Source organism: Priapulus caudatus, unplaced genomic scaffold, assembly GCF_000485595.1.
Source record: "Priapulus caudatus unplaced genomic scaffold, Priapulus_caudatus-5.0.1 Scaffold942, whole genome shotgun sequence".
NCBI classification, from domain to species: domain Eukaryota; kingdom Metazoa; phylum Priapulida; class Priapulimorpha; order Priapulimorphida; family Priapulidae; genus Priapulus; species Priapulus caudatus.
In genome coordinates, this window is record NW_014578003.1 from 1,743 (window position 1) to 12,750 (window position 11,008).

Genomic DNA, 11,008 nt, shown 5'->3' on the forward strand with positions numbered 1-11,008 from the left:
TAGATAGATAGATAGATAGATAGATAGATAGATAGATAGATAGATAGATAGATAGTCTATTTATATTATTTCTATGGTTAGATCTCGCCAAGCCAGTAGGTGAATTGTAGGAATTCGTCCACGAGAATCAGAACGATGTGGGGCGATTCTCTCTATAATAACTCCTCTATAATTTACAACCATTCTAACAATACCGCAAACTACTCAACACTATTGCTTTTTATCCGATTTTTTCTCCATGAAAAAAACCCGTCGTCAGTACATGTATTTGTATCTGAATTACATGCAATAAAAATTTAATAATAATAAAAAGTGTTTCGCTGTCTGTTCACTAGGTGGCGTGCGCTGTCGTGCATGCTTCCTATCACGACGGCGGATATCCGTTTACAGCCGGGGAACGCCGATACACGGAGGACATCCCAGGCGACCTGGAAGACCGCTTCCCGCATCTGTATAAGAAACCCAAATATAACTTTTTGGGAGGTCATTTCGGTCATGTGAGAGGTTATGGGAGAGGAGGACATGGAGGAGGACGACACGGAGGGGGAGGCTACGGAGGAGGACATGGAGGAGGAGGCTACGGAGGAGGAGGACATAGAAGAGGAAGACACGGAGGGGGAGGCTACGGAGGAGGAGGCTACGGAGGAGGAGGCTACGGAGGAGGACGAGGCGGTGGGGGAGGTTACGGAGATAGAGGCCACGGAGGAGGAGGTTACGGAGGGGGAGGCTACGGAGGAGGAAGACACGGAGGAGGCTCCACTGGTGGTGGCTATAATATTAGAGGTAAGTTTAATAAATAGGCGTTAATATAATATATAATAAAGTCACGTAAGTGTAATCATTGGACGTCATATAGAAAATAAACATTAACATATAACGTACTACCGTTAGTTGCCACCTACGAAGCAGATTTACCCATTATGAACTGGTTACCGTGTAGACTCATGTCCTGTAATATATTACAGACAGAAGTCGACGTGGTGCCGGAGGATATGGTCAACAACAGAATCAAGGCTACGGTCAACAACAAAACCAAGGCTATGGCCAGCAACAGAACCAGGGCTATGATCAACAGAGCCAACCAGCCCAACAAAGCTATGGTCAACAACAACACCAAGGCTATGGCCATCAGAGCCAGCCAGCCCCCCAAGGCTATGGTCAACAGAGCGAACCAGCCCCACAAGGCTATGGTCAACAGAGTAAACCAGCGCCACAAGGCTATGGTCAACAGAGCCAACCAGCCCCACAAGGCTATGGTCAACAGAGCCAACCAGCCCCACAAGGCTATGGTCAACAGAGTAAACCAGCGCCACAAGGCTATGGTCAACAGAGCGAACCAGCCCCACAAGGCTATGGTCAACAGAGTAAACCAGCACCACAAGGCTATGGTCAACAGAGCGAACCAGCCCCACAAGGCTATGGTCAACAGAGTAAACCAGCACCACAAGGCTATGGTCAACAGAGTAAACCAGAACCACAATTCTATGGTCAACAGAGCGAACCAGCCCCACAAGGCTACGGTCAACAGAGCCAACCAGCCCCACAAGGCTACGGTCAACAGCAACAGCAACACCAAGGCTATAGTCAACAGAGTAAACCAGCGCCACAAGACTATGGTCAACAGAGCCAGCCAGCCCCACAAGGCTACGGTCAACAACAAGAGAATCACCAAGGATATGGTCAACAGAGTAAACCAGCGCCACAAGGCTATGGTCAACAGAGCAAACCAACCCCACAAGGCTACGGTCAACAACAAAAGCAACACCAAGGCTATGGTCAACAACAGAACCAGGGCTATGGTCAACAGAGTAAACCAACCCAGCAGGGCTATGGTCAACATCAACAACAAAACCAAGGCTACGGTCAACAGCAACACCAAGGTTACGGTCAGCCACAGAACCAAGGCTATGGTCAACAACAACACCAAGGCTATGGTCAACAGTCCACAGGTATGTATTCTTCCACACCTACAGCCAACTTCTACGTTACTTCCACGCCAGCGTCCTTCCGCCACAGCTACGGCAAGGTTTCCGTGACTCCCCAACGCTACGGCGATGCCTACCCCACGACTACGCCACCAGCTAACGGCCACCCTCTGATGACGTCAGCCGGGGCTCTGCTGCCCACGGTCTCAGACATGGTCACGTTTGGGCGGTCTCGCACGGCGATGACGTATAGCTTTGCTAGTCAGGATATCTTGAGCGGGATTGGGAGTGGGGGAAGGGGTGGGGGTGGGCGCGAAGACGGGCGTGGGCGCAGGCGCGGGCGCGGGGGAGGGCGCGAGTACGGGGGCGGGGGCAGGCGAGGGGGTGGGCGCGGGGTATGGGGGCGGGGGCAGGCACGGGCGCGGGGGAGGGCGCGGGGGCGGGAGCGGACGCAGGGGCGGGGCCGGACACGGGGGCAGAGGCAGGGTCCCATTTACGTTGATTGACGAGTATTTCGCAGGCACGAGCAGCAGCAAAGGAAGGGGCGGTGGCTATGCCATCACGATGGCTCCCGACACGGGGCATGGTAGATACCCAGAAATGACAACACAAGGCTATGGTTACCCAGAAATGACTACACAAGGCTATGGTTACCCAGAAATGACTACACAAGGCTATGCTTACCCAGAAATGACTACACAAGGCTATGGTTACCCAGAAATGACTACGCAAGGCTATGGTTACCCAGAAATGACTACACAAGGCTATGGTTACCCAGAAATGACTACACAAGGCTATGGTTACCCAGAAATGACTAAACAAGGCTACGGATATCCAGAAAGCACTACACAAGGGTATGGACAACCAATGCCGAAGGGGTATGGACAACCAATGATGAAGGGGTATGGACAACCAATGATGAAGGGGTACGGACAACCAATGCCGAAGGGGTATGGACAACAACCAATGATGAAAGGGTATGGACAACCAATGATGAAGGGGTATGGACAACCAATGCCGAAGGGGTATGGCCAACAGCCAATGCAAAAAGGCTATGGACAACCAATGCCGAAGGGGTATGGACAACCAATGATGAAGGGGTATGGACAACCAATGCCAAAGGAATATGGACAACAACCAATGATGAAAGGGTATGGACAACCAATGCCAAAGAGGTATGGACAACAACCAATGATGAAGGGGTATGGACAACCAATGCCGAAAGGCTATGGACAACCAATGCCGAAGGGGTACGGACAACAACAAATGATGAAAGGGTATGGACAACCAATGATGAAAGGGCATGGACAACCAATGCCGAAGGGATATGGACAACCAATGATGAAGGGGTATGGACAACCAATGATGAAGGGGTATGGAAAACCGATGATGAAGGGGTATGGACAACCAATGATGAAGGGGTATGGACAACCAATGCCGAAAGGGTATGGACAACAACCAATGATGAAAGGGTATGGACAACAGCCAATGCCAAAGGGGTATGGCCAACAGCCAATGCCGAAAGGCTATGGACAGCCAATGATGAAAGGGTATGGACAACAACCAATGATGAAGGGGTATGGACAACCAATGCCGAAGAAGTATGGACAACCAAATCCGAAGGGGTATGGACAACAACCAATGATGAAAGGGTATGGACAACGGCCAATGCCGAAGGGGTATGGACAACAAATGATGAAGGGGTATGGACAACCAATGCCAAAGAGGTATGGACAACAACCAATGATGAAAGGGTATGGACAACCAATGCCGAAGGGGTATGGACAACAACCAATGATGAAAGGGTATGGACAACAACCAATGATGAAGAGGTATAGACAACAACCAATGACGAAGGGGTATGGACAACCTATGATGAAGGGGTATGGACAACCAATGATGAAGGGGTATGGACAACCAATGATGAAGGGGTATGGACAACAACCAATGACGAAAGGGTATGGCCAACCAATGATGAAGGGGTATGGACAACCAATGATGAAGGGGTATGGACAACAACCAATGATGAAAGGGTATGGCCAACCAATGATGAAGGGGTATGGACAACCAATGCCTAAGGGGTATGGACAACCAATGCCGAAAAGCTATGGACAACCAATGATGAAGGGATATAGACACCAACAGCCAATGCCGAAGGGGTATGGACAACAGCCAATGATGAGCGGATATAAACACCAACAGAGTCAAGGATATGGCAACATGGCGAATGGGGATTAAAATGCTATGCTTATTACCTTATACTATATATTATTGTATATTAACACAAACCTCACCGTGTACGGCACATTTGATATTCCCACAACCACCGTTCATTATTGGCACCTTGCTCGTGTTTATATCACAGCAAATGACATCCTTAGGTTAATTTATAATTTCATAATGCAATGAGAAGTATCGTAAATGCTCACTCTAGGCGTGCTCAAAGAGACTCTACTTTAAGTCTAGCGCAGACTTGCGACTTTTGGTTGCTCGTCGCTGCAACCTGCAACCGCAAGCAATCGGTCGATGTGTCGCCGCGTCTGCGCACACATGCGATTTTGAAGCAATTCAATAGCAATTTAGGAGCGATTGGGAGCGAAGATTCGCTTAAAATCAAAAGAGTTTGATTTCTTGCAACTCGTTGCAAGCGACCAGAATCGCTACGAGTTGCAGTTGCACGTTCCCACAGACATAGCGATTTCACAGCAATTTCGACTGCGATTCTAGAATCGCAGCCGAGTTGCATGAAAAAGTCGCAAGTCTGCGCTAGGCTTTACATACAACAGCTTCTACCAAGGTATGACGTGTGTGTATATGTGCGGTAGCGAAAGTAGAATGTCGAAAAAAGGTATAGCGTTTTGACTGGCTACTATATATATTTCACATCATCTATGATATATATATATATATATCAAATTATTTGTTGCGCTGTGCAACGCATGCGCAGTAGCTTGTATGTGGTCGGATTTCCGGCACCTATGAGTGACCGTCACAGTATGAAGTACGACACGTGACACGCATGACGTCACACTGCCGCGCGCCCAAAATGTTACGTATTTGTGACGTCATCTAGCGCAATGCTGACGTCGTCGACGTTCCGTGCGCACGACGCGACGCTAGTGTGACGTCATCAAGAGACACGTCGCTGATTTGTTGCGAGGCTGTGATGTAATATCTGGGTTCATCCGAGCATGCAGGCTGCAGTATCTTGCGCTAAAGGCGATTTATCTCTGATGATCTCCACGAGATGGCGTTACGGGCAGTTGAGGACGACGGTCGCAGACGATAAAATAAGGCAAGAAGATAAGGTTGCTGCTGGCGCGTGCGGTGTAGCTAAGCACCGGCACGGCAGCTGAATCACTGCATCGTACACACCGCATGACTGCCAGTCACTCTAACTGCAACCACTCGCCCTTACTCACGATCACGTCACCGTCACGTGCAAACCACGTGCTCGTTCCCGCTAGTTACTATGACGACACCGCATGACGTCACCGCACGATTGTTTGCCGTGCATCTGGCTTGTTGTGGGTAATTTCATTCACGAGAATCACCGTGACGTCACACCCACCACAGTGACGTCAGTCTCGCATTTAGCACGGTGTCACCGGTCCTCACTAACGGTGACGTCACCAGCATGTGGTCACTTCCGACGGACGGGTTTATGCATGCGGGTGACAATTCACAACTATTGTACCACGTGATAATTTTATTAATCACTTCACTAAAGGTTTGCTATACTAATTAGATAATATATATATATATATATATATATATATATATATATATATATATATATATATATATATATATATATATATATATATATATAGGCTACATTTATACATATATATAAACATATTAGATATATATGTTTATATATATATATATATGCGTCCCAGAGATGTAGCCCAGGTCTCCGCTTCACACATATATACGCTATAAATTTCTCACCGTTTCTGTAACACGTCGTTTGCAGGGCTGCACCAGATGAATTACTAAGCAAAGCGTCTCGACGTGAACCCGGATGTTCGACAAGCTGCCCCGATGTCCGGCCAACTCGATTACGACGACGTTCCGGATCGGAGCGAAGAAATCAGTGGCCAGAAGGTGGCGTGACGAACACAATCCATATGCCTGCTAGAAAGCAAAGAAGTGAAGAATTCTCTGTTTGCCTTATCTCGTACCATTAACTAAAGGATTCATTGAAGTTTATAAGCTGCCAATGAAATCACTTTAATCACGGTACACATTGTAAAATTACCAGATTGTAAAAATGTTTTATGAATTTTGCGTTGTGTTCACTTGGCGATCGATTTCCTGTGCAACCAATGTGCAAAGTTTTATATTAGATTTGCGTACGATATCTTCCTCCTGTTCCCCTCCCCCTCTCCTGTTCCCCTCTCTCCCTCCCCTGTCCTTCTCCCTCCCCCTGTCCTTCTCTCTCCCCCTGTCCTCCTCTCTCTTCTGCCCTCCTCTCTCCTCTGCCCTCTTCTCTCCTCTGTCCTCCTCTCTCCCTCCTCCTGTCCTCCTCTCGCCCCCTGTCCTCCACTCTCCTCTGCCCTCCTCTCTCCTTCACCCGCCCGCCTCTCTCGTCAGGTAGGCAGCACCGCGTCAAGCCCCACCAAGCGGATAATGACCCCATCAACGTCCGACCGCTCTCACACATTACACAGCTGAGTAACCTTGCTGCCCCCACCTCTCCCTCACCCTCCCCCGATCTCTCACTGCTACGCCTGCATGTACTGAATCATTTGCTGTTTGCCTCACTCATCTCGTACCACGAAATTGCATTCAGTAAAATTCAATAGCAACCGATGAAATCAAAATTGGCAATCATCGTACACAATGCTAAAATTACGAGATTGTGAATTATTTGAGTAATATATTGCGTGTGTTACAGTGTTACACAGCTGCCTAACCCCGCTGCTACGTACCCACCCCTCCCCCTGATCTCTCACTGCTACGTCTGTGCGTGGTGCAGCACTGATCGAGGTGTACAGAGATAAACGTTACTTACACCTGTGTGTGCGGCAGCGACCTACATCACGGTCTGTGTAGATGTAGCCGCGGCCACGGCAGTGTGACACCGCCCCCCCCCCCAGCACCACCACCAGCTCAATCCATCCGCACCGGCGCGTGCGTAGCAAGCGTCGTAGCGTCAGTGCTATAGTAGAAGCAATATATACCAACAGATAGAGCAATCAAGGAAATATCTTCCGCTACTATCCTGCTTGTGCGCGTTCTACGGCTAATTAACATACGACAGATTTTTTTAATGTAGATTATTTCTTGCGTTATTATACAGATGTGTTCGTTAGAATTTGTGTAGGTTATGTAGGTAAAACTGTATCATGTTGACCATCGTTGTCGGTTTGCAGAATCTGTGAAGCAATGTTGTTACATGAGCGACAGAACGCGTGTCGGGGAGCGAGCGTATATAGACAAGACTGTCATGTTGTTACTAATAAGATGTAAGATGCTACCAATTCACAAAGGAGGGATATAGTACGCGGTGTATATAACTGTATGCTCGTATTGTTAATTATGTAGTAGAACATACACACATACACACACACACACAAACAAACACACACACACACACACACACACACACACACACACACACACACAAACAAACACACAAACACACCACATCTTACCACACACATATATAATATATATATTATATATATATATATATATATATATATATATAATATATACATCTATGTATAGTTTTATTCATGTTAATACTCACAAACCATTGGTTATCGTTTATGTGTTATAATATTTCTGGTGTTTAATTTGTTGTTACACATATAATAATATTTTGAAAGTGTATATGTGCATGCCTGCATATATTTTATTCAAGGTACATAATCGAGAGATTTATTTCTTACATCTCTCTATATGTCTCTTGATTGTATATATATATATTATTTAATATGTAATTAATTCAGGGCCGTAGGCTGAGCAAATTTTTAGGGGGGGGGGGGTGTGCGCAGTTCCGGATCCACGATTTTCAGGAGGCGGTGAGAGATAGGTGGGGGATCTGCGAGTCCCCCCACAGAAATGTTGAATATGTAGATTCGCAGGAGATGAGTATTTGAGACACTTTTGAGTACATGCCTTCATTCTGACTCGACAATCTCTTTTAGGAGAACATTTATTTTTTAATTTTATTCTAAATCTAGGGGCAACTGCCCCCTTGCCCCCCCCCCCCCGGCAGGCTACGGCCCTGAGTTTATTATATATATATATATATTATATGCCGGTGTGTACCACCACGTATATGTCATTTCTGCTGCACATGTTATGCTGCACATGTTATGAGGTCGATATTGATGTTTGGCTTCGACAATGTTATGTTCGTTGATGAAGCGTAAAGCAGATGTGAGCGTGAGCACCATAGCACTATTAACAGCGTGTGTTTATTTGTAATTTAATCTGTGCATCGTCCATTCGTTATTATTTATTATATGCCATATCTATTGTTATAGAGTGTGTTTATCACGCGGGTGAATGCACGCCTATAGGCCTTTCACAGCAACGCACACATGCAGACACACGCACGCGCACGCACGCACGAACACAACACACCCACACAGTGGCGCGCGCACACCACGACCCATGCACACACTACACACCACACCACACACGCACACGCAGCGCCGCACACTCTCACCACACACACACACGCGCGGCACAAACACACCAACAACACACACACACACCCACACCCAACACACACATACAACATGCGCGGAACACACACACACAAACACACACACCACCACCACACACACACACACACACACACACCATGCGCGCGAACACAACACGCGCACATGCGCACGCGATTTACACGCGCCACGCACAGCCGCACGCACACTACGCACACGCCCGCACCACAACACCACACACACACACACACACACAACACACACACACACACACATTCATATTAATTGCCTACTATTACCACATATTCTCGCTCATGGTTCGCAGGTTTAATAGATCCGGCAGCAGTAGATCATTGATTGAAGCCATTCTATTGAGCTCATGATTGACGTATTTGTTCACAATCTATCGACCGTCGGACCAACGAATGTACGTATAGGTGCGCCCGCCGTACATATAGGTCTATATACACATCGAAATATAATACACTAGCTATGCTCGCATGTCTACACGTATACATACACTAGTTCATCACTCTATGCACTTATATGTCTACATGTGCAGATATAATACACTAGCTATGCTCTCTGTACATTCCTATGTCTACATTCTACAAGTATGTAAATAATACTCAAGTTATACTTTCTATAATGGCCCAATCAAATGTGACTGCGGGTAAGACCTCTCCTAGAATGCCCCCTATTGCTAAAGCCCTGTATACCTTGAGGCCTTCAACCACCGTGTCAGGTCCTGTGCGCTGCAGTGGCTAGGTCGAGTGTAATGTTGTTACCCGAAAAGAAGAAGAATTTCTATTTCCATGTGTACACCACTGAGCTGCATATAACAACATGTTATCAGGAGTGGATAATAGATATATAATTTAATAATATAATAATAATATAATAATATAATAATATATAGAGATAATAATATAATAGAGATAAAATAATCTTTATTATCCACTCTTGATGTTATTATATACACCTACTGTACTGGTACGGTAGGGAGTAAGCAAGGTACGGTCCGGTATATCAGATAGTTACCAGGGTACGTTCTGGTATACCGGACCGTACCCAGGGTACGTTCCGGCAGTACCCTGGGGGACATAGACCCTATCAGCCTCAGTGGTCTACGCATAGATAACCAACACACTCAATTAAATTTAATTCCGCCAATAGGTGGCGATATGTGTATAACATCACACATACAAATGTACAGCCAGCTTTTATCAAATGAATGAATTCGTATATTGCAGGAGGTAAACATTTACTTCAGTAATACAACCAGTCATAGGCAGATGCAGAGTATGATACATTAGTTGCTATGACAATCATTGAGCGCCTAGTCGTGCCAAATTGCTCAGCAGAATAACAGATTTCTGTTCGCGCCTGCGCAGTATCTCCGAAATAAAACAATATTTTTTTGAAAATTATACGTTGAAGATTAAGCATAAATACACGTCGCTGTAGCTTGACATTAAACATGAATCCCAATGTCTCTCTTTAATAATCACAGAGAGTCCAGCCTCAGGTAACACAACACATATGTGTCATACATGAAATGGACTGCTGTTATACCCCACCTTTATTAAGCGTATTTGCAGTATTTTATAGAAATAATGCATTTAATCTAGTGCATAATATATAAACATATAAGTGTATAAAGAGTATAGGTAGTGTATTATATCTGTATATGTAGATATAAATGTGTATAGGGCGATTACCTAGTGTATTATATGTATACACGTAAACATGCGAGCACAGCTAGTGTGTTATTGTGTTAGACCTATATGTACGGCGGGCGCACGTATACGTACATTCACGTTGGTCCGACGGTCGATAAATGGTGATGGAATACATAAATCATGAGCTCAATAGAATGGCTTCAATCAATGACCTACTGCTGCCGGATCTATTAAACCTGCGAACCATGAGCGAATATCTGTACCACACTGACGTTATAAAAAGATTTTATTAATGCTTAATGTTGATTCCTAATATAGTGAAATGCGAAGGAAGGCAAATAAAGGAAGAGAAAGAGATAATGCGGAAGGAGAAGCGATGGCGAAAATAGAAAATGTGGACGCGGAAGAAGGAAAGAGAAAATGAGATGGGGGAGGCGAAAGAAAATAAAAATAAAAGATAGTCGGAGAAACGGCAAAGGGAGAGAGAACCAGGGAAAAACGAGGAAGGCCTAGCTATGCCAACAAATGACGATGAAGAGGAAGGAAGATGATAATGGAGAGAAAAACCTTGGAGAAAGAGTAAGAGAGCGAACAAGAGAGGGATAGAGGGCACGCGAGAGAGAACAGAAGGTAAGGGAAAGAGAAGTAGAGAGAGAGAGAGAGAGAGAGAGAGAGAGAGAGAGAGAGAGAGAGAGAGAGAGAGAGAGACGGTTGG

General features: G+C 45.8%; 1 protein-coding gene across 1 annotated transcript; it reads left to right on the plus strand.

Annotated features, from left to right (window-relative positions):
* The first annotated feature begins 507 nt into the window (after positions 1-507).
* On the plus strand, positions 508-6,390 carry LOC106814544 (putative uncharacterized protein DDB_G0282133). Its single transcript, XM_014818863.1, has 3 exons — positions 508-783; positions 966-1,949; positions 5,905-6,390. The coding sequence occupies exons 1-3, from the start codon at positions 508-510 to the stop codon at positions 5,917-5,919; spliced, it is 1,275 nt and encodes a 424-aa protein (XP_014674349.1). The 3' UTR covers positions 5,920-6,390.
* The last annotated feature ends 4,618 nt before the right edge of the window (positions 6,391-11,008 follow it).

What these genes read in the sequence shown, in the direction of transcription:
- LOC106814544 (XM_014818863.1), top strand. Translation starts at nt 508, where the DNA reads ATGGGAGAGGAGGACATGGAGGAGGACGACACGGAGGGGGAGGCTACG. An exon ending in TGGTGGCTATAATATTAGAG is followed by an intron (nt 784 to 965) that starts GTAAGTTTAATA and finishes AATATATTACAG; the next exon opens with ACAGAAGTCGACGTGGTGCC.